General features: G+C 41.2%; 1 protein-coding gene across 1 annotated transcript; it reads right to left on the bottom strand.

Moving 5' to 3' along the window:
* Window positions 1–38: 38 nt before the first annotated feature.
* Window positions 39–21,378, bottom strand: camkk1b (calcium/calmodulin dependent protein kinase kinase 1b). The gene is made up of 16 exons (XM_021586988.3): window positions 21,089–21,378; window positions 20,786–20,833; window positions 20,575–20,628; window positions 20,378–20,429; window positions 20,124–20,257; window positions 19,996–20,032; window positions 19,779–19,800; window positions 19,275–19,363; window positions 18,690–18,889; window positions 18,426–18,479; window positions 18,088–18,161; window positions 17,763–17,850; window positions 17,469–17,597; window positions 16,969–17,072; window positions 6,719–6,763; window positions 39–222 (listed from the first exon to the last, which is right to left on the bottom strand). The coding sequence occupies exons 1-16, from the start codon at window positions 21,341–21,343 to the stop codon at window positions 138–140; spliced, it is 1,470 nt and encodes a 489-aa protein (XP_021442663.2). The 5' UTR covers window positions 21,344–21,378; the 3' UTR covers window positions 39–137.
* Between the last annotated feature and the right edge of the window lie 3,773 nt (window positions 21,379–25,151).

The following is a 25,151-nucleotide window of genomic DNA, read 5'->3' as shown; positions in this document are numbered from 1 at the left end:
ACATTAATATTACATATTATGTGAAGATACAGCAAAGAGTTTTCTTTAAACAGGTCTGTCCTTTCATTTAAACAGGTCAATCAGAAAAGACAAAAAAACAAAGAAAGAATGGTGTGGGAGCAGGTTTACCAGCAGGCCTATGCAAATGTACCATCATCTTCAGTAAGGTCCTCCAACTCTCCTTCTACGCTTCCATCCAACTCTCCGACTCTGCTTGATTTCCTGCGGGCAACATATGTTTTATTCTCCCCAATGATGAAATCGGGGCAAGCGGGACAACTATGGATCGGTCTCCGTACAACTGAAATTCCACAATTTGAACACGCATATCTCCTGTCCCATTTGAGATACAGTCATTAGATTTTGTACATACAGTGCCTTGCAAAAGTATTCCGACGCCTTGGATTTCATCACATTTTATTCTGTTCTGTTATTCTGTGGGATATAAAAAATATGTATTTTTAAGATGAATCTAAATACAATTACTAAAATATAGTCGTTGCACAAGTATTCAGCTCCCTGAGTCAATTCATGTTACAAACACCTTTGGAATCAATTACAGCTGTAAGCCTTCTTGAGCTTTGCACACCTGGATTGTGCAATATTTGCCCATTATTCTTGTCAAAACTCTTCATGCTCTGGCAAGATGTTGGGGATCATGGCTAAACAGAAATGTGCAAGTCTTGCCATAGATTTTCAAGCAGACTTAAGTCAAAACTGTAACTTGGCCACTCAGGGACATTCACTGTCTTCTTGGTAAGAAACTCCAGTGTAGATTTGACCTCGTGCAGTAAGTTTGCCATGAGGTAGCAGAGAGAACTGTCTATGACTATGGTGGCTGGAGTCGTTGACAGTTTTTAGGGCCTTCCTCCTTTTTAGGGCCTGGTATAGAGGTCCTGGATGGCAGGAAGCTCGGCCCCAGTGATGTAGTGGGCCTTACGCACTACCCTCTGTAGTGCCTTGCGGTCGGAGGCCGAGCAGTTGCCATACCAGGCAGTGATGCAACCAGTCAGGTTGCTCTCGATAGTGCATCTGTAGAACCTTTTGAGGATCTGAGGACCCATGACAAATCTTTTCAGTCTCCAGAGGGGGAATAGGTTTTGTCGTGCCCTCTTCATGACTGTCTTGGTGTGCTTGGACCATGTTAGTTTGTTGGTGATGTGGACACCAAGGAACTTAAAGCTCTCAACCTGCTCCACTACAGCCCTGTCGATGAGAATGGAGTCACGCTCGGCCCTCCTTTTCCTGTAGTCCACAATCATCTCCTTTGTCTTGATCACGTTGAGTGAGAGGTTGTTGTCCGGGCACCACACGGCCAGGTCTCTGACCTCCTCCCTATAGGCTGGTTCGTCGTTGTCGGTGATCAGGCCTACCACTGTTGTGTCATCGGCAAACTTAATGACGGTGTTGGAGTTGTGCCTGGCCATGCATTCATGAGTGAACAGGGAGTACAGGAGGGGACTGAGCACGCTCCCTTGAGGGGCCCCAGTGTTGAGGATCAGCGTGGCGGATGTGTTGTTACCTACCCTGACCACCTGGGGGCGGCCCGTCAGGAAGTCCAGGATCCAGTTGCAGAGGGAGGTGTTAGGTCCCAGTGTCCATAGCTTGTTGACGAGCTTTGAGGGCACTATGGTGTTGAACGTTGAGTTGTAGTCAATGAAAGCATTCTCACATAGGTGTTCCTTTTCAAAGCACTTCATGGCTACAGACGTGAGTGCTACGGGTTGGTAGTCATTTAGGAAGGTTACCTTAGTATTCGTGGGCACAGGGACTATGGTGGTCTGTTGTTGGTATTACAGACTCGGACAGAAAGAGTTTGAAAATGTCAGTGAAGACACTTGCCAGTTGGTAGTCCGTAATAGTTTTCAAGCCCTGCCACATCCGACGAGCGTCGGAGCGGATGTAGTACGATTCGATCTTAGTCCTGTATTGACACTTTGCGGTTCACCGGAGGGCATAGCGGGATTTCTTATAAGCTTCCGGGTTAAAGTCCCGCTCCTTGAATGCGGCAGCTCTAGCCATTATCTCAGTGTGGATGTGTCCTGTAATCCATGGCTTCTGGTTGGGGTATGTACGTACGGTCACTGTGGGGACGATGTCATCAATGCACTTATTGATGAAGCCAATGACTGATGTGGTGTACATCTCAATGCCATAGGAAGAATCCCGGAAAATATTCCAGTCTGTGCTAGCAAAACAGTCCTGTAGCTTAGCATCTGCTTCATCTGACCACTTTTTTATTGACCGAGTCACTGGTGCTTCCTGCATACATTTTTGCTTGTAAGCAGGAATCAGAAGGACCTCTGTCCTCTTTTCCTCCGTCGTCTCTTCAAGCAAATTACGGGGATTTTGACCTGTTCCTTGGAAAGCAGTATGCAGTTCACATCGGGCTCGTCGGACTCGTTGAAGGAAAAAAAACTTTTGCCAGTTCGTGGTGAGTAATCGCTGTTCTGATGTCCATACGTTATTTTGAATCATAAGAGACGATAGCAGCAACATTATGTACAAAAGTTTTAAAATAAGCTACATACAACGCAAAAGACTTGACATAAAAACACAATCGGTTAGGAGCAATAAAACGTCAGCCATCTTCTCCGGCGCTGTCAATCACAGTTGATGACCTAATGAAAGGTGAATTCCCCTCCCAGTCTCTGGTGTACAGCAAACTGAAGTAGGGTTTCCTCTAGGATTTTGCCTGTGCTTAGCTCTATCCCCTTTCTTTTTGTCCTGAAAAACTCCCCAGTGTTTGCCAAGCATACCCATACCATGAGGCAGCCACCACCATGCATGAAAATAAGGAGCCAGTTACTCAGTGATGTGTTGTGTTGGATTTGCCACAAACATAAGGCATTGCAATATTACTTTAATACCTTGTTAAAACTAAGATGCAAGTTTTTATAATTTAGGTCAGTATTGTGGAGTACTACAATGTTGTTGATCCATCCTCAGTTTTCTGCCATCATAGATGGCAGCTGTTTTAAAATCACCAATGGTCTCGTGGTAGGATCTCTGAGCAGTTTCATTCCTGTCCGAAAGCTCAGTTCAGAAGGACGACTATACCTTTGATGTGTCTGGGTGGTTTAATATATAATCCACAGCATAATTATTAACTTTACCATGCTTAAAGAGATATTCAATGTGTAATTTGTTATTGTTACCCATCTACCAATCACTGCCTTTCTTTATGAGGCTTTCAAAAAGCTCTCTGGTCTTTGTAGTTTTATCTTTGCTTGAAATGTAATACTTGACTGAGGGACCTTACAGATGTTGTATGTATGGGGGACAGAGGAAGGGTTAGTCATTAAAAAATCATGTAAACCCCTATTATTTCAAACAGAGTGAGTCCTTGTAACTTATTATGTGATTTGTTAAGCAATATTTCACTCCTGAACTAATTTAGGCTTGCCTAAAAATGGGCTGAATACTTATGCAAAGACCATATTTTAGTTATGTAATATATACAGTATATATAATTGTCTTCCACTTTGATATTACATTACATTACTCATGCTGCCAAACATACCCTCGTAAAACTGACTATCCTACCGATCCTCGACTTCAGCGATGTCATTTACAAAATAGCCTCCAACACTCTACTCAACAAATTGGATGCAGTCTATCACAGTGCCATCCGTTTTGTCACCAAAGCTCCATATACTACCCACCACTGCGACCTGTACACTCTCGTTGGCTGGCCCTCGCTTCATACTCATCATACTCATCGCCAAACCCACTGGCTACAGGTGATTGACACAGTCTATCACACAGTCTTTCTTCTAATATCTATAAGCATTTGCTAGGTAAAGCCCCGCCTTATCTCAGTTCACTGGTCACCATAGCAGCACCCACCCGCAGCACGTGCTCCTGCAAGTATATTTCACTGGTCACCCCCAAAGCCAGTTCCTACTTTGGCTGCCTTTCCTTCCAGTTCTCTGCTGCCAATGACTGGAACGAACTGCAAAAATCACTGAAGCTGGAGACTCATATCTCCCTCACTAACTTCAAGCACCAGCTGTGAGAGCAGCTCACAGATCATTGCACCTGTATATAGCCCATCTGTAAATAGCCCATCCAACAACCTCATAGCCCATACTGTATTTATTTAGCTCCTTTGCACCCCAGTATCTCTACTTGCACCATCATCTTCTGCACATCTATCACTCCAGTGTTTAATTGCTAGAGTGCCTTGCGAAAGTATTCGGCCCCCTTGAACTTTGCGACCTTTTGCCACATTTCAGGCTTCAAACATAAAGATATAAAACTGTATTTTTTTGTGAAGAATCAACAACAAGTGGGACACAATCATGAAGTGGAACGACATTTATTGGATATTTCAAACTTTTTGAACAAATCAAAAACTGAAAAATTGGGCGTGCAAAATTATTCAGCCCCCTTAAGTTAATACTTTGTAGCGACACCTTTTGCTGCGATTACAGCTGTAAGTCGCTTGGGGTATGTCTCTATCAGTTTTGCACATCGAGAGACTGACATTTTTTCCCATTCCTCCTTGCAAAACAGCTCGAGCTCAGTGAGGTTGGATGGAGAGCATTTGTGAACAGCAGTTTTCAGTTCTTTCCACAGATTCTCAATTGGATTCAGGTCTGGACTTTGACTTGGCCATTCTAACACCTGGATATGTTTATTTTTGAACCATTCCATTGTAGATTTTGCTTTATGTTTTGGATCATTGTCTTGTTGGAAGACAAATCTCCGTCCCAGTCTCAGGTCTTTTGCAGACTCCATCAGGTTTTCTTCCAGAATGGTCCTGTGTTTGGCTCCATCCATCTTCCCATCAATTTTAACCATCTTCCCTGTCCCTGCTGAAGAAAAGCAGGCCCAAACCATGATGCTGCCACCACCATGTTTGACAGTGGGGATGGTGTGTTCAGCTGTGTTGCTTTTACGCCAAACATAACGTTTTGCATTGTTGCCAAAAAGTTCAATTTTGGTTTCATCTGACCAGAGCACCTTCTTCCACATGTTTGGTGTGTCTCCCAGGTGGCTTGTGGCAAACTTTAAACAACACTTTTTATGGATATCTTTAAGAAATGGCTTTCTTCTTGCCACTCTTCCATAAAGGCCAGATTTGTGCAATATACGACTGATTGTTGTCCTATGGACAGAGTCTCCCACCTCAGCTGTAGATCTCTGCAGTTCATCCAGAGTTATCATGGGCCTCTTGGCTGCATCTCTGATCAGTCTTCTCGTTGTATGAGCTGAAAGTTTAGAGGGACGGCCAGGTCTTGGTAGATTTGCAGTGGTCTGATACTCCTTCCATTTCAATATTATCGCTTGCACAGTGCTCCTTGGGATGTTTAAAGCTTGGGAAATCTTTTTGTATCCAAATCTGGCTTTAAACTTCTTCACAACAGTATCTCGGACCTGCCTGGTGTGTTCCTTGTTCTTCATGATGCTCTCTGCGCTTTTAACGGACCTCTGAGACTATCACAGTGCAGGTGCATTTATACGGAGACTTGATTACACACAGGTGGATTGTATTTATCATCATTAGTCATTTAGGTCAACATTGGATCATTCAGAGATCCTCACTGAACTTCTGGAGAGAGTTTGCTGCACTGAAAGTAAAGGGGCTGAATAATTTTGCACGCCCAATTTTTCAGTTTTTGATTTGTTAAAAAAGTTTGAAATATCCAATAAATGTCGTTCCACTTCATGATTGTGTCCCACTTGTTGTTGATTCTTCACAAAAAAATACAGTTTTATATCTTTAGGTTTGAAGCCTGAAATGTGGCAAAAGGTCGCAAAGTTCAAGGGGGCCGAATACTTTCGCAAGGCACTGTATATCGTAATTACCTCGCCACTATGGCCTATTTTATTGCCTTACCTCCCTTACCTTACCTAATTTGCACACACTGTATATATACTTTTTCTACTGTATTATTGACTGTATGTTTGTTTATTCCATGTGTAACTCTGTGTTGATGTATGTGTCTAACTGCTTTGCTTTATCTTGGCCAGGTCGCAGTTGTAAATGAGAAATTGTTCTCAACTGGACTACCTGGTTAAATAAAGGTGAAATAAAATAAAAGTATTTTGTGTAGATTGTTGACAAAAAAATGACAATTAAATCCCTTTTAATCCCAATATCTAACATAATAAAATGTGAAGAAATCCAAGGGGTCTGAATACTTTTGCAATTTGCAAGGCATCTCCTCATGAGCATCAAGTGTTCCATAAAGACCTACTAGCTTGGCCCATTACAATTTCCAGAAATTATACTTTTTGTCCCCCAGCAAGTTTTGGACAAGCATATCGCCTGTCCCTTTTGAGCTACAGTCATTACATTTTGTACAAATTAGCATCTCCTCATGATCTTGTTTTATATCAATGCATCTCCCTATCAGGCAGTCGAGCTCATTCTCTGACATCCCGTCCATTGTGAGCTATCAAGTTTTGATTTCCAAGGGAAAAAAGACTTGATTGTTTTTTATCTTTCTCATTAATCCACGCAACAAACGTGAATAATTGGCACTCATTGGCCCAATGGGGGTGTTGCATAATTTGTGGGGGACAACATATTTACTCTTGTCTTGTTACTGTGTGTTGTTAAAGGCAACTAGAAGGGGGAAGGGTCATGACAAGAAGAACACTGCATTAAATGCCATGCCTGTCAGGAACAGCAACTAAGGTTGCGTCCCAATTCCAAATTGTACCATATTCTCTATATAGTGTGTACTACTTTGACCAGGGCTCTTACCTCAACGAAGGATGAACCTTGGATTCCAAAATCCCCCAAGAGTCTCTGCAACAGGTAACAGATAGACAAGAACAGGACAATATCAGCAAATATGTGCTTGTTAAAGTACGTCAATACAATTTAATCATAAAGTTACATTACATGATGGAGATAGATAAACAACGCATATCACAATATTCCAAATTACAATCATGGGAAAACAGTTTGGAAAGCAAATGACTATTGCTGTAAACAGAAGTCAAAGACAATACTATAATCTGCCTTTTAGTTATCAAAATGCTCTACTTAATTGAGAGAACAGTATAGCCTATCTTCTTGGCCCTAGCAGAGAGCATCGGTCAAATGCGTTGAGACAACGCATTATCAATGACCCAAGCCAAGCTCATTTAATCCCTACCATTGTGTCGCTGAGCTGTCATAATGCTTCAGCAAATGTACATTATCCCAGGGGTGTTGGAAGGCACAATATAAGCAACCTAATGTATGTCCCTCGTACTGCCCTGAATGCCTCTGCTGATCCTACAGCTATTGTATGCAGTAATCATATGCCTATGAACCAGAGTTATACTGGTAGCACTGAGGTGGTGTGCCCTAGCAGGAAGTCCACCTCAGTGCAGCTCACACTGCACTAACATAAATAACCCAAGCATGTCTACCTCTGCTAAGCTTCCCAGTAAAGCAAGAAAAACAATCAAGAATCCCAGAAAAGTGCTACAAATAGCCCACATTAACATGTAGTTTAAGAAAGAAGGTTCATGAAATCAATAATTTGCTAGTAACAGATGACATTCATATTCTGACAATCTCTGAAACCCACTTAGATAATACTGTTGATGATACAGTGGTAGCATTACATGGTTATAACAAAAATGCCAAAGGTGGAGATGTGGCTGTTTGTATTCAGAACCACATTCCTGTAAAGCTTAGAGAGGATCTCATGTTAAGCAGGTTAATCTGCTTCACCTAAAGCCTATTCTGGTGGGAAGCTGCTATAGACCACCAAGTGTTAAGTGTTAATAACAGTCAGTACCTGGATAACATGTGTGAAATGCTTGATAATGTATGTGATATCAATAGAGAGGTATATTTTCTGGGTGATTTAAATATTAAATGGCTGCCCACTCAAGAGAAAGGAACTAGTGCCTGCAACCTGGTTCAGGCTATCAATCAACCTACCAGGGTAGTTACAAACAGCACAGGAATGAAATCCTCAACATGTATTGATTACATCTTTACTAATGCTACAGAAAACTGTTTGAAAGCAGTATCCAAATCCATTGGATGTAGTGATGACAATATAGTAGCCATATCTAGGAACACCAAAGTTCCAAAGGCTGGGCCTAATATAGTGTATATGAGGTCATACAATAGGTTTTGTAGCGATTCCTATGTTGTTGATAAAGAATATTTATTGGTCCGTGGTGTGTAATGAGGAGCAACCAGATGCTGCACTTGACACATTTATGAAATTGCTTATCCCAGTTACTAATAAGTATGCACCTGTCATGACGTTGGCCTGGGGGAAGGTTTATGACAGTCATAAATGCCTCTTCCCCCCCTTTTTCCTCTCTCTACCCTACTGATGTTACATTTGCAAACCCCTTGGTTAACATAGAGATTCTGGGAACATCAGAAGGTGGGGGGAAATGAACTATATTCTGGTAATCCGACCAATTGAACATATCATAATGAATATGATGTCAGTTCGGTTGTCATCTGAGACATTCTCATCAATGATAAGATGACAAACTCTACAGAGGAAAATGTCTACACATCAGAGTTATCGGATTCACATGGAATTGTTGTTCAATTTAAATGTTTGAATATGAAATTATTCTTGATGGGATGAAATGTGATTTTAGCTTCTAAAATGTGAGATTTGGGTTTTCATAAGGTTAGGGCTCTGCTCAATCAGTTGCCCGCCCCTGTGAAGGAACATGGGCTATAAAACTTTTCTAACATGCCCTCCTCTCACTTCCTATGTAAAGCCTTGACGACAATATAACCTCCTGTTCCGAGGATGTGGGGACGACGGTCCGATGTCAGAATGGTTCAGATAATAACTACAGAACGAAGCCAACATCAGCGTGAGCTTTGGTTGCGAATGGTATGAACTTTGAACTCTTATTCACTACAGAAGTGATACCTCCTAGCCGTTGAGTTAGCAACAGCTGCTGCAAACGAGGGTTAGGAAGGAACAGACAGCGTATCCCGTCTATCACACAACAAAGTTACTACAACGTATCCAATTGACAACCAGAGACATTCTTTAAAGGACAAAGGACTCGGTTGGACAACACGGCCTTCCATCTACCACCAACCTACCGAAGCGCAGCTCAGAGTAAATATTTATTGCATTTTCCTTTTCCAAATGGGAGGTAATTTAGAATGCATAAGATACTGTATTTACGATAGCACAGCTTCGCCCTTTGTTCCTCAGTCTTCCCGCTCTTTCACTCAAACCAGGCCCCTTTTCTTTTGTGTAACAAGCTGTTGTCACGTTCTGACCTTAGTTCCTTTGTTTTGTCTTTGTTTTAGTATGGTCGGGTGTGAGTTGGGGTGGGCAGTCTATGTTTGTGTTTCTATGCTAGTTTTTGAGTTTGGCCTGGTATGGTTCTCAATCAGAGGCAGGTGTTGTTCGTTGTCTCTGATTGAGAATCATACTTAGGTAGCCTTTTTCCACCTGTGTTTCGTGGGTGTTTATTTTCTGTTTTGTGGTTCATCTCTAGACAGGACTGTTTTGTTTGTTCGTTCTTCCTAGTTGTTATTCTGTTTAGTTTTCAGATTTGATTATATAAAAAATCATGAACACTTACCACGCTGCACCTTGGTCCTCACCTTATTCCACCGACGACGGCCGTTACAGCTGTCATATCTGTTCCGCCCGCTAGGGACGTTTTCCTTGATGATGTAATTTGTAATCAAGTTATGATTTAATTATGTGTATGTGTAATTCTGTGTGAATAGTTAGGTATTTAGTAAATAAATAATTAAACCCAATTTTCTATTGCTGATTCAACTTGTTAGCCAGGGTTCGTGCAGATAACCAAGAATTTACAACTTTCAGATGAGACTGAATTAAGATGACGATTAATATTGACTGCTATTGATGTAAAATATTACTAGGTCTTTAAGAGTTTATTCGGAAGATAACAGCTCTATAAATATTATTTTGTGGTGCCCCGACTATCTAGTTAATTACATTTACATGATTAGCTCAATCAGGTAATATTAATTACAGAGAAATTATTTTATAGAATAGCATGTCATATCACTTAATCCGGCATAGCCAAAGACATGACACACCCAATAACAAAATGAATGTAAAAACGGTTATATCCCTGTGGATTGATGAGGAATTGAAAAACTGCATGGTTGAGAGGGAAGAGGCAAAAGGAATGGGAAATATGTCTGGCTGTACAACCGATTGGCAAACGTACTGCAAATTGAGAAATCATGTGACTAAACTGAATTAAAAGAAGAAGAAACTACACTATGAAACAAATATAAATGATATAAAGAATGACAGTAAAAAGCTTTGGAGCACCTTAAATGACATTTTGGGCAGAAATGCAAACTCTTCTCCATCATTCATTGAATCAGATGGCTTATTCATCAGAAAACCCTTATGTTGCCAAAAACTTTAATTATTTTTTTCATTGGCAAGATTAGCAAATTGAGGCATGACATGCCAGCAACAAACGCTGACACTATACATCCTAGTATATCTGACCAAATTATAAAAGTGATTGTTGTCTATCAACAATGACAAGCCACCGGGGTCTGACAACTTGGATGGAAAATTACTGAGGATAATAGCAGATGATATTTTCACATATTCAATTTAAGCCTACTAGAAAGTGTGTGCCCTCAGGACTGGAGGGAAGCAAATGTTATTCCCCTACCTATGGATAGTAAAGTCCCCTTCACTGGCTCAAATAGCAGACCAATTAGCCTACTACCAACCCTTTGTAAACTTTTAGAAAAAATGGTGTTTGACCAGATACAAGGCTATTTTACAGTAAACAAATTGACAGGGTTTCAGCATACTTACAGAGAAGGACATTCAACAAGCACAGCACTTACACAAATGACTGATGATTGGCTGAGAGAAATTGATGATAAAAAGATTGGGGGCTGTTTTGTTAGACTTTAGTGCGGCTTTTGACATTATCGATCACAGTCTGTTGCTGGTAAAATGTATGTGTTATAGCTTAACACCCTCTACTGTATTGTGGATAAAGAGTTATATGTCTAACAGAAGACAGAGGGTGTACTTTAATGGAAGCCTGTCCAACAAAATCCAGGTAGAATCAGGAATTCCACAGGGCAGCTGTCTAGGCCTCTTACTTTTTTCAATCTACACTAAATCTTCAAATGAATAATGTGGTAATTGAGCAAGTTGAGGAGACTAAACTACTTGGAGTAATCCTGGATTGTAAACTGTCATGGTCAAAACATGTTGATACAACAGTAGGCTAGGATGGGGAGAGGTCTGTTCATAATAAAGTGCTGCTCTGCCTTAACAACACTATCAACAAGGCAGGTCCTACAGGCCCTAGTTTTGTCGCACCTGGATTAATGTTCAGTTGTGTGGTCAGATGCCACAAAGAGGGGACTTAGGACAATTGCAAATGGCTCAGAACAGGGCAGCACGGCTGGCCCTTGTATGTACAAAGAGAGCTAACATGAATAATATGCATGTCAATCTCTCCTGGCTCAAAGTGGAGGAGAGATTGAGTACTACATAGAGCCATGACTACAGCACATGGAGCTCTATTCCACATCAAGTAACTCATGCAGCAGTAAAATTAGATAAGAATACACCTTATGGAACAGCGGGGACTGTGAAGCAACACAAACAGGCACAGACACATGCATACAAACACACGACAACATACGTACTATACACACAGGTACATGGATTTTGGTTATAGATCTGTGGTAGTAGAGTAGAGGCCTGAGGGCACACACTTAATATATTGTGAATGTATTGCAATGTTTTAAAAATGCATAATTGCCTTCATTTTTCTGGACCCCAGGAAGAGTAGCTGCTGCCTTGGCCGGTGAGTGAGCATATTCACATCATTGTTGGGTCAGTGCCACTTGAAAGTTTTTTTTTTTACAATAATTTTGTCCTCTGTGTTAGATGGACGTAATATTGTATTTGTTTCTCCCCTTTTCATAGGCATATTAAATGGATCAACATCGTATTTATTGATATGTTTGTCTGTGTCAGCAGAGTAGGCTACACTGTAAGTTTTGTTGAATTAAAAATAGTATGCCAATATCCACAGTCATATAAAGTGTAGAATTGCATAAAAGGCAAACATTTTCCATTGCACAGAAAGGAGAAGAAACATATCTGATATAGCCTATAGCCTAGGCCTACTGTATGGCACTCAGCCAAGCATTTAACGGTCTTTTTTGCGAACAGTGACTGAGCAATATTATTCGCCTAAATTATGACTATCAAATCTGCTCATCACATTAGGAATAGTAGGCTCTTATATATAGTACTAGTCAAAAGTTTGGACACACCTACTCATTCAAGGGTTTTTCCTTATTTAGACTATTTTCTACATTATCGAATAATAGTGAAGACATCAAAACTATGAAATAACACATATGGAATCATGTAGTAACCAAGAAAGTGTTAAACAAATCAAAATATATTTTATATTTGAGATTCTTCTTAGTAGCCACCCTTTGCCTTCATTACAGCTTTGCACACTCTTGGCATTCTCTCAACCAGCTTCATGAAGTAGTCACCTGGAATGCATTTCAATTGACAGGTGTGCCTTTAATGCATTTGAGCCAATCAGTTATGTTGTCAAAAGGTAGGGGTGGTATACAGAAGATAGCCTATTTGGTAAAATACCAAGTCCATATCATGGCAAGAACATTCCTTTAATTCATGAAGGTCAGTCAATCCGGAAAATGTCAAGAACTTTGAACGTTTCTTCAAGTGCAGTTGCAAAATCAAGCTGATGAAACTGCCTCTCATCAGGACCACCACAGGAAAGGAAGACCCAGAGTTAGCTTTGCTGCAGAGGATAAGTTCATTTGAGCCTCAGCCTCAGAAATTGCACCCCAAATAAATGCTTCACAGAGTTCAAGTAACAGACACATCTCAACATCAACTGTTCAGAGGAGACTGCGTGAATCGGGATTTCATGGTTGAATTGCTGCAAGGAAACCACTACTAAAGGACACCAATAATAAGAAGAGACTTCCTTGGGTCAAGAAACATGAACAATGGACATTAGACATCTGATGAGTCCAAATTTGAGATTTTTTGGTTCCAACCACCGAGTCTTTGTGAGACACAGAGTAGGTGAACGGATGATCTCTGCATGTGTGGTTCCCACCGTGAAGAATGGAGGAGGAGGTGTGAGGGTGCTTTGCTTGTGACACTGTCAGTGATTTATTTAGAATTCAAGGCACACTTAACCAGCATGGCTACCACAGCATTCTGCAGCGATATGCCATCCCATCTGGTTTGCGCTTAGTGGGACTATCATTTGACTACCAGGCTGTGTAAGGGCTATTTGACCAAGAAGGAGATTGATGGAGTGCTGCATCAGATGACCTTTCCTCCACAATCACCTGACCTTAACCCAATTGAGATGGTTTGGGATGAGTTGGACTGCAGAGTGAAGGAAAAGCAGCCAACAAGTGCTCAGCATTCGTGGAAACTACTTCAAGACTGCTGGAAAAGCATTCCAGGTGAAGCTGATTGAGAAAATGCCAAGAGTATGCAAAGCTGTCATCAAGGCAAAGGATGGCTACTTTGAAGAATCTCAAATATAAAACATATTTGTATTTGTTTAACACTTTTTTTGGTTACTACATGATTCCATATGTGTCATTTCATAGTTTTGAGGTCTTCACTACTATTCTACAATGTAGAAAATAGTCTAAATTAAAAAAAACTCTTGAATGAGTAGGTGTGTCCAAACTTTTGACTGGTTCTGTAAGTCTGCAGATGTGATGATGCATGGAATAATTTATTATAAAGGTGCATTTTTCTGGTGAAAATTTGCTTCCCCAAACTTGAAACTCACCTGTGGCATGTGTCTAACTGTCTTAGTTGTAATGCCTACTGGCCAGGTTGGTAGATTTTTGAATAGAAAGCAATAACTAAATGTACTGTTAAACTCACATTCCTTTCAATATTTTACCCAGGTCTTAGCAGAGATGCAGAGAACAAACAGCTCAAGAGGTATGCTTAGATATGTGAAAAAATATGCTTTTTTGTACATAGAATTAAGCAAAAATGATTATGGCTCTAGATTGCAGGACAAATCTGTTTCAGATGTTTAAAAAAAATACAAATTTCTCCAACTGTCGGACCACCCCTCAGCCATCCTCACAGACTTTGTACCCTCTAAAATGTTTGGGGTGCCTGACGCCCCATGTGGTTATGGAACAAAGAGATCCTGTAACTCACAAATGAAGTGAATTAGTGAACTAGTTTAAAATAGGATCTCTGTGGTGTGGAAGGAGAGAGCTAACTACACAACGGTGTTACATCACTTCCAGTGCGTTACATGCAGCTTGTTGACTCGGCGCCTTCCTACAGGCAAGCCGCACATAACACCCTGGACCAGAACTAGCTAATTAGCTACATCACTTCACAAGAAGGTATAATTAGTTGTGGCAGAGGCACCAAACAGCTCCGCACAGGTCCCAGTGCACTTACTGTACACCCAGCCTGACTTTTTGGAAAACAAACGCAGCTGGCAGCACACCATTAGCTCTGCTTTCCTCGGGGCTTTCCTCTTAGCTTTTTAGGAGGGGCCAAATGCTTCTGCTACAGATACAGGTAACTGCCAAAATAAAGGAAACACCAACACACCAAATAAAGGAAACACCAACATAAAGTCATATTAGGGCATTGGGCCACGATGAGCTGCCAGAACAGCTTCAATGCACCTTGGCATGGATTCTACAAAGTGTCTGGAACTCTATTGGAAGGATGCGACACCGTTCTCCTACGAGAAATTCCATAATTTTGTGTTCTGTTGATGGTTGTGAAAAACACTCTCAGGCGCTGCTCCAGAATCTCCCAAAAGTGCTCAATTGGGTTCAGATCTGGTGACTGAGATGGCCATGGCATATACAGTGGGGCAAAAAAGTATTTAGTCAGCCACCAATTGTCCAAGTTCTCCCACTTAAAAAGATGAGAGAGGCCTGTAATTTTCATCATAGGTACACATCGACTATGACAGACAAAATGTATTTATTTGCAAATTATGGTGGAAAATAAGTATTTGGTCACCTACAAACAAGCAGGATTTCTGGCTCTCACAGACCTGTAACTTCTTCTTTAAGAAGCTCCTCTGTCCTCCACTCGTTATCTGTATTAATGGCACCTGTTTGAACTTGTATAAAAGACACCTGTCCACAACCTCAAACAGTCACACTCCAAACTCCACTATGGCCAAGACCAAAGAGCTGTCAAAGGACATCAGAAACAAAATTGTAGACCTGCACCAGGCTGGGAAGACTGAATCTGCAATAGGTAAATAGCTTGGTTTGAAGAAATCAACTGTGGGAGCAATTATTAGGAAATGGAAGACATACAAGTCCACTGATAATCTCCCTCGATCTCTGGCTCCACGCAAGATCTCACCCCGTGGGGTCAAAATGATCACAAGAACGGTGAGCAAAAATCAGAACCACATCAATCAGAATCAGAGCAAAAACCAGAACCACACGGGGGGACCTAGTGAATGACCTGCAGAGAGCTGGGACCAAAGTAGCAAAGCCTACCATCAGTAACACACTACGCCGCCAGGGACTCAAATCCTGCAGTGCCAGACGTGTCCCCCTGCTTAAGCCAGTACATGTCCAGGCCCGTCTGAAGTTTGCTAGATAGCATTTGGATGATCCAGAAGAAGATTGGGAGAATGTCATATGGTCAGATGAAACCAAAATATAACTTTTTGGTATAAACTCAACTCGTCGTGTTTGGAGGACAAAGAATGCTGAGTTGTATCCAAAGAACACCATACCTACTGTGAAGCATGGGGTGTAAACATCATCCTTTGGGGCTGTTTTTCTGCAAAGGGACCAGGACGACTGATCCGTGTAAAGGAAAGAATGAATGGGGCCATGTATCGGGAGATTTTGAGTGAAAATCTCCTTCCATCAGCAAGGGCATTGAAGATGAAACGTGGCTGGGTCTTTCAGCATGACAATGATCCCAAACATACCGCCCGGGCAACGAAGGAGGGGCTTCGTAAGAAGCATTTCAAGGTCCTGGAGTGGCCTAGCCAGTCTCCAGATCTCAACCCCATAGAAAATCTTTGGAGGGAGTTGAAAGTCCGTGTCGCCCAGCAACAGCCCCAAAACATCACTGCTCTAGAGGAGATCTGCATGGAGGAATGGGACAAAATACCAGCAACAGTGTGTGAAAACCTTGTGAAGACTTACAGAAAACGTTTGACCTCTGTCATTGCCAACAAAGGGTATATAACAAAGTATTGAGATAAACTTTTGTTATTGACCAAATACTTATTTTCGACCATAATTTGCAAATAAATTCATAAAAAATCCTACAATGTGATTTTCTGGATTTTTTTTCTCTCATTTTGTCTGTCATAGTTGAAGTGTACCTATGCCTCTCTCATCTTTTTAAGTGGGAGAACTTGCACAATTGGTGGCTGACTAAATACTTTTTTGCCCCACTGTAGTTTACACCAGGGCTCCCCAACTGGCATCCCATGGTGGTTTTATTTGGCCCGCCAAGTTTTCTGAACAAAAAACATTTTTTCAATTTTCTTCAAACACCAGGAAATCAGCTTCAAGTGATTACAATTTTGGAAATCTGTTCCCATGTATTCCCATGCATAATAAAGAGACACACGATCGTATACAATTGTAAGCAAGGTTTGAAATTATTATGTTTTAGTCAAATATTAGATCTGCTTGGGCTTCTTGCAGTCAATTTGCAGTCTACAAATTATTTGTAATTATGTTCCACCTCCCCCCCGACCATCCAATCTAGTTGATGATCCCTGGTTTACATCATTTTCATGCTCATCAAACCATCCAGTGATCACTCCCGTGCTCACGTGCCGTGTGGATGGGGGAATTGTCATCCTATGTTAATTCCATTTACAGTAGCCTATATATCTAACCAACTCTGTGTATTTCTGTCACTTTGTTTTGTTTTGTTTGTTTCCTAATCCCAAAGTCGGCAGATAGAGAAACCAGATAAGGAAGATTTCTAGGGGACTTACGCAAGGAAACCTCCTGGAGCAGACATGGACCTCTCTGCCCTCCTGTTCTGACACACAAAGGGGTTACTGAAGGACCTCTTCCTCAGCATGGACTTCACCAGGATCTAATGTGGGGAGAGAGAGTGTCACAGGGTGTCCCAAATGGCACCCTATTGTCTATATAGTGCACTACATTTGACCAGGGGACCTGGTCAAAAGTAGTGCACTATATTGGGAATAGGGTGCCATTTAGGACAGAGAAATACTCTATCAATTTGCCTTATGACTTAACTTTTCCCTGACCATGTGTCTTGACCTGGAAAACTCTGGGCACTCAAGTTTTTCCTGTTGTAGGTCCCAGACTTTTCCCCTTATTAAGACACAGATGTTCAGGAAAAACTCCAGTCCCTGTTTGTGATAGATGAGTAATTAAGTAAGTCTTGTCCGAGCCAGAACGGCTCATAGGGCAGGAGCCTATCGCCTGTACATTCCCTGGACAGGACACTAGTGAACTGACTCACCACAGCAGACATACTGGGGATGAGTTTGATAGAGTTCTGGACCTCCTCCTCAGTGACCTCCACCACGGTGCAGTGTTCCTCCTCCAGGGGTAGAAGGTCAGTGCCATCCTCCGTCACCCACGGGTGCTCCTGGCAACACACAGGACAGGGAGGACAATAGTCACACAACACATGAGACAGCTCTACTGGGACAACTCTACTACTGTAACATTTCATAATTTGAAATGTCAAAGATGTCATGAAGGACTGTTTTTTTTAAAGCACCATTGAAGGTCTAGCTCTGCCCGCTTTCACCTTGATTTCAGGAATGGTGATCCTTGTATAAGGATTTTTATCCAGCATCCTTACAATAAGATCCTTCAACTCCTTGCAAACTTCCGGCCTGTGGTACCAAAGAGTGACTGAGATGAATACCCACCAAACCACCTACAGTACAGTAACTAGAGTAGTAGTGAATGGCTAAGAACAATAAAACAATACGATTACTATGTTATTATCACGTACTATTACATGCCATATTGTGAAGTTCTACCCATATTTTAGAGAGGTGCATATAGTGCAGACTAAATATTCACACATTGCTTTTACATGGTAAACAGTGTCCCTTAGTGGAACTCACATGTCTGGGAACTCCACAGGCCTGTTCCTGATCTTATTGTGCAGGCCAATGATGTATTCATCGATGAAAGGGCACTGAGATAGGAAGATAGTGAAGAAAAAAACATTAAAATGCTGCTATAAATAAATAGATAGGCTACATGCATACACATGCTGTCTGTTTCCCACATAAAGCATTCAATTGATTTATTTTAAAAGCATTATTATGTGAGGTGCATCGGTTGATCGAACAATATTTGTAGTCGTCAGCATAATGGACACAGGAAATCAGATGAGAAACCAGCAGGCCAAAACAATCCATGGCAGAATACCGTACATTATGATAATAATAGAACCTACCTTCCCATAGACAAAGCAGTACAGGGTGATTCCCATGGCCCACACATCCAAGGCCTAACAAACATGAACATTGACCATTACTTTACAAAGAGAGCTTGCTGTATATTTTACAGTACAGTAAAATGTTGACCTTTGACACCAAGTACTTTTCTAATTATTTTTGATACCAGTCAATACAATACATTTTCATGGGGTAAATTTTATTTCTACGATATAATCAAAGATTAATTATCTAATTAGATAAATAAGCGATTAGTGTCTAACCTTGCCAGTAAAGCTCTGTTCATGGTCAGTCATCATCTCGGGGGCCATGAAGGCTGGAGTCCCTGCTGAGCTGGACAGGAGAGCATCACTCCCCTCAAACTGGTTACTGACACCAAAGTCTGCAATCTTCACATGCCCATTGTCTCCCAGCAACAGGTTGGAAGGCTTGATGTCTCTGTGGATGATCTTCTGGTAGTGCACTGGGAGGGAGGGGTACCAGGGAAGAATTACAGGAGACACTGCTTTAGCTCTTTTTTTAAATCAACTTTTATACGTCTATGAACAGCATTGGCCGAGTAATTTAGGTCTTGATATTCAGCTGTCAAAGCACCAATTGATCCTGTCTTTTCAGAACGTATCTGACGAGTGACTTTTAAACCAATGTTTTGCTAAAGCGTGAGCAGGGTTAGCAGTATGCTGCAGGTCTCTGAACAAAAGGCTTGTAGGTCCTACGTCCCAAATGGCACTCTATCCCCTTATTTAGTGCACTACTTTTGACCATGGCCCATAGGGCTCGGGTCAAAAGTAGTGCACTATATAGGGAATAGGATGCCATTTGTGACGAAATCCAGGTGAAGGACTCACAGTATTCAATCCCCAGGAGGATGTCTCTGAAGTAGAAGCGGGCTTGTCCCTCTGTGAAAGGAGTGTCTGAGGGCACCTCCATCACTGGGCTAGGGCCAAGGAAAAGCAACAGAGACAGGCAAAGGTAATCAAGCATCACCATCATAATATTCCAAAGAGTGGTCTTCCTACCACTAAAAATGCCTGAACCTTGTCATTGTTATCTTATGTCCCTTAACAATGGATACCTTATATTCACAAAATTCAGTAATTGGATGAGTTATATATAAATAACTAAATTCATCCTTTCAGTGTTATATATAATAATAATATAAGCCATTTAGCAGATGCTTTTATCCAAAGTGAATTACAGTCATGCATGCATACATTTTGCATATGGGTGGTCCCAGGAATCAAACCCACTACCCTGGTGTTACAGGTGCCATGCTCTACCAGCTGAGCTACAAAGGACTAGTGTTATAATGTAATGCAATACAGTATATTTCAGAAAGGGGTAAAACTTACCCTTTTGGCATTAACTCAAAGGCTAGAAAATAAACAAACAGAGAATGAAAGGACTAGTCAGAGCTCACATTAGTTTCTATGTAATAAACAAACTGGATAGACTGTATTATAGTCTTCAAACTATGGACCTAGTACAAGGAGATACAACAGAAAACATACATTTACCACATAACACCTTATTTCATCATTTAGTGCACTGAGATGAATGCATACTTACCCATGTGGAGATTATCTTCAGCAGGATCATCGAGAACCTACAATTGGAAAGTGTAAATCTATTAAATTAATACAACTACATGTAATAGTAGAACCTTTTAAATCTTCCACTTATGTATGTGTGTTCACCTCCACCAAATTGACAATGTTAAGGTGGTCTAGTTTCTTCAGGATGGCGATCTCCTGGTAGACTCTCTCCAGTGGCCCCAGGGGTTTGGGTGGCAGTCCCTGTTCTGTGCTGGCTCCTCGAGGAGGGGGACGCCCTATAACCAACCGCCATTATATATAGTGATATATATATAGTGGTGAGCATCACCAGTTCATGTTCATATTGGTTCTAAAGCACATACTTAAAAGGACTTAAAAGGAAAAATTTCACCTACGAGGAAATCCACACATCTTCATCAACTTCTTTTTTGAAAAAACTTTCATTGCCTATGAAAGGACAGACATGATCAGTTTGCTCCTATGGTACAAGAGCCAATCAGGCCAAAACAGAGAGTTGAGTAACTGTACATGTCTCTGCTTCCACAAAGGGGATGATAAGGAATGGAATGTGCAGAGCTGAAAAGATGCTTACATAGTATTGTTCATCATCTTCATTGTAAGCTAATCTCACCACCCCATACGAGCCCTACAATAGAAAAAGAAGAAAGTCTGACAGAATCATTTTTACTTATTACACAAGAATGCTTTATGAAAAAATGTTTTCTCTTGTCGGACAAATTCAGCATCTAGTTTTGATATCCAGTTTTGTACCAGACTGAGTATTCTAACTTTTCTTTTCTTACCTTTCCAAGCTCATCCTTCAACTTGTATTGGTTGAGCTGGATACAATTCTAGGGAGAAACAAAGTGAAGGGTATTTAGTGGTGGGATATTGCACATTGACTACACATTATATAGGCTCATGCCTATTTATTTTGAGACTTCATAGATGAATCCCAAATGGAACCCTATCCCCCATATACTGTGTCCTGAATGGCACCCTATTCCCTTATGGGCCCTTGTCGAAAGTAGACACTATATAAGGAATGGGGTGCCATTTTGGACACAGCCCTGACCTCCATTTGGGATGCAGCCTTGATCTCTGACCTGGGAATCTGAAATGGACACCCGCTTGGACTCGATGGTGGGCTGTCGGGCCTCTCGCGGCTGGGTCGATCGCTCCTGCAATGATAGCTTCCTGTCTGACAATGACAGCTTCCGGCGCGCTGGTGCAGGGGGCCTTCGGTGACCGTTGGGCGTGGTCATCCGGTTGGATGCCATGCTCATGGCGGCCACCATGTCGGCCAGCTCTGCATTGTGCTCAGAGTCCAGCTCTGCCAGTCCATCAGTGTCTTCACTCATGGCTGTCCCTGTCCTTGTCCCAGTCCCGGTTTAATCACAGAGAATGGTCAGAGATGTCACAGGGGCCAGCTAATTAGATAATTAATTGTACATTTTAACCGACATTCACTAACGTTCTGTACTTGTACATCAAGCTGTTTCATGTTACAGAAACAGGAGATTCTGCTGTAGAGATTCTGCCCTCAGACAAGGCTTACTTACTTAACCAACATTCAACTGTAACATCTCCCTGAAATGGGAGACTACACTAACCTGGCTTTTCAACTTTGAATATTGAACATATTTTCCAAACTTAATTTTGTAGAATTAAGGCATGCACATTAACTAGAGATAGCTTATTATTTAACAGGGTAAATAAGAAAAAAAACTATATGTCAATTGAATGAACTATAATTGGCTTGTACCTTTCTACATGTACAATACAAAACTAAATGACTATGACTTTTCATGGAAATAATATGTCTAAACACATCATAGATGACAACCACCTGAGCTCTGCTGCCTACCGATTCCTATCAACACAAATAGCACTAACTGCAAATCCCTCCCAAATCCACCACTAAAACTTTCACACCTACAAAAATCAGATTTTCTGCAGCAAACATAGCAAATTACATAAAGGAAGCATTTTCATATTATGGTTGTTTTACTTACACACAGCTTGTGGATCCTAAATTGCCTGTCAGTGTGGATGAGCTTCATGGTCTGTTCTGCTGATGTTTAAGAGAGAAAACCCCTTTGAGTCTCAGATCAGGACTTTCACTGCTGAGCCAAAGACTGTAGGATTACTCCAGCCTTAAGGATAAATCCTTGCCGTATTTAGCCTCATTAAGGTTATTCAGAGGGTAGCAAGCAGTATTTACATTGATAAACTTCACCCCTGGGCCAGTGCAACAGGGGAAAAAGGTAAATGATTGGACATTAGGAATCATGGGGACATTAGGAGTGCGTCCCAAATGGCACCATATTCCCTATCTAGTGCACTACTTTTGACCAAACACCTATGGGCTCTGGTTAAAAGAAGTGCACTATATAGGGAAAATTGTAAAATTTGGGACACATCCTATGAGTTACGGCCAGGAAACAGTTCGATCTAACGGAGACTGGAGATTGATGTTAGGAAAACCACTGGAAGTGAAGGATGACCATTGGTGGTGGAACAACCTATGCTGTCTGTGATTTCTCTATGGACAATGCTATAGACATAATGGGAGTTTGCCGAGCTGAGTGCCCAAGGAGGTTCTTAAGCTTGCTGTTTACCTCAGAGCATATTGGCTCAAGTGTTACATAAAACCCCTGGAGAAAAGTTTCCAACACTGAACATAGAATACCAATCAACCAGAAATTGTTGAAGATATTGCTTGTTTGGATAAGTTCTAATACAAAACAATACAATTGTAACAAAATATTTGAAATACAAAATAAAAGCTATTGGATAAATGCAATCAATCCAGTTTATGCCCAAATAAAATTTCAGGTATAAACTATTCCTAAATTCTTTAATTATCACCCTCACAGCCAATGCAATATTAATCATAGAGTCTACAGTAACTACAAAGGCAGATGAACTGACTTTGCTGAGAACTACTTAATTGAGGGAAAATATACTTGATATGACTGTGATACGATATGTGGTTCACCCAGCTGTCACACATGATTGTGGCTAATTTTAGCTAGGTGGCTAACGCTAGCGTTAGCTAAGTGGCTAACATTAGGGGTTAGGGGTTAAAGTTAGGAGTTAGGTTAAAGGGTTAAGGTTAGGGGAAGTGTTGGCTAACATGCTAAGTAGTTGCAAAGTAGCTAAAAATTAACAAGTAGTTGTAAAGTTACTAATTAGCTCAAATGCTAAAGTTGTCCGTGATGAGATTCAAACACGCAACCTTTGGGTTGCTAGACGTTTGCGTTATACGCCTACCCATCCACCCCTTAAGTAACCTTTTGTCGTATGTAACCATACCAAAAATAACATATCATACTAATTTGAGTGTCCCGGATTCTCATTTACTATGTCTATAAGATCAGGCTGCGAAAGACCCTTCCATTGGGAAAGTGGGATACCTAGTCAGTTGTACAACTGAATGCCTTCAACTGAAATGTGTCTTCCGCATTTAACCCAACCCCTCTGAATCAGAGAGGTGCGGGGGGCTGCCTTAATCGACATCCACGACACCCAAGGAACAGTGGGTTAACTGCCTTGATCAGGGGCAGAACGACAGATTTTTACCCTGTCAGCTCGGGGATTCGATCCAGCAACCTTTTGGTTACTGGCCCAATGCTCTAACCACTACCTGCCTCCCCATTTGTCTCACAGTGGTATGTCATTCATTCAGAGACGAATGTGGATGCATTCTCCTGTCACCACTTCTCTGATCGACACCGCCTGAGCGGTGAGGTTTGCGATAATCAGATTTAATAACTTGTTGTGACAGCAACATATCAAACTAGATTAGATATGACAAGTTCATTTCCAATAATCCCAGTCACATTTTGCAACAATTTAAGATATAGATATTTACATGTATTAATATTAGTTATCTTATCTTAACTGAAATGGTTTAGGCAATACTGTGTACAGTGTTTTTGCAGTACTGTTACACCCTGATCTGTTTCCCCTGCATTTGTGATTGTCTCCACCCCCCTCCAGGTGTCGCCCGTCTTCCCCATTAACCCCTGTGTATTTATACCTGTGTTCTCTGTTTGTCTGTTGCCAGTTTGTCTTGTTTGTCAAGCCTGCCGACCTGTACTTTTGCCCCACCTCTGGATTATTGACCTCTGCCTACCCTGAGCCTGTCTGCCGTTCAGTACCATGGACCCACCTCTGGTTTATTGACCCCTGCCTGTCTTGACCTGTCTATTTCTTGCCCCTGTTGGATTATTAAACCATTGTTAATTCGACGTTGTCTGCATCTGGGTCTTACCTTCATACCTGATAGTATGTAGACTGACCTGTGTGAAGCTTGCCACAGTAAAGATTAGCCACAATAGTGGAATTTGCAGTTTGCCTTAAAAAATAAATGTCCCCCTTCAAAAATTATTTAACCGGATACAACTAGTGGAATCATGTCATATCTGGACTAGATAATGCTAATAAAAGGTCCGAATTTTATTACATAAATTAAACAAAAGACAATCATTTGTAAAAATCTGACACTGTGGATGTATTAGACTTTAGAATTGCATTGAGGGCATACTTAAATGCATTGTACAGCCTTACCCTAATTTATGGACAAACGATCCATAGGTATCAGCCTACTCATTGACACCAGCAGATTACAATTCTGAAGAGTTTACACAAATATTAGCATCGTAACACTTACAGTTGAAGTCAAACGTTTACATACACTTAGGTTGTAGTCATTAAAACTCATTTTTCAACCAAGTCGGTTAGGACATCTCCTTTGTGCATGACACAAGTCATTTTTAGAACAATTGTTTACAGACAGAATATTTCACTTATAATTCACTGTATCACAATTCCAGTGGGTCAGAAGTTTACATACACTAAATTGACTGTGCCTTTAAACAGCTTGGAAAATTCCAGTAAATTATGTCATGGCCTTAGAAGCTTCTGATAGGCTAAATGACATCATTTGAGTCAATTGGAGGTGTACCCGTGGATCTATTTCAAGGCCTAGCCTCAAACTCAGTGCCTCTTTGCTTGACACCAACAAACTAACATGGTCCAAGCACACCAAGACAGTCGTGCAGAGGGCACGACAAAACCTATTCCCCCTCAGGAGACTAAAAATATTTGGCATCGGTCCTCAGATCCTCAAAAGGTTCTACAGCTGCACCATCGAGAGCGTCT

This window comes from Oncorhynchus mykiss, chromosome 27 (assembly GCF_057628025.1).
Source record: "Oncorhynchus mykiss isolate SJ-2025 chromosome 27, ASM5762802v1, whole genome shotgun sequence".
In the NCBI taxonomy this organism is placed as follows: domain Eukaryota; kingdom Metazoa; phylum Chordata; class Actinopteri; order Salmoniformes; family Salmonidae; genus Oncorhynchus; species Oncorhynchus mykiss.
This window is presented reverse-complemented; position numbering and strand designations above follow the sequence as displayed.

Excerpts from the sequence above, each read along its gene's own strand:
- camkk1b (XM_021586988.3), bottom strand. The coding sequence starts at position 21,343 with ATGAGTGAAGACACTGATGGACTGGCAGAGCTGGACTCTGAGCACAAT. Across the intron at positions 6,764-16,968 it reads GCTCCAGGAGGTTTCCTTGC|AGACTCTTGGGGGATTTTGG; the intron begins GTAAGTCCCCTA and ends TACCTGTTGCAG. Across the intron at positions 223-6,718 it reads AAGGTTCATCCTTCGTTGAG|GAAATCAAGCAGAGTCGGAG; the intron begins GTAAGAGCCCTG and ends TGTTGCCCGCAG.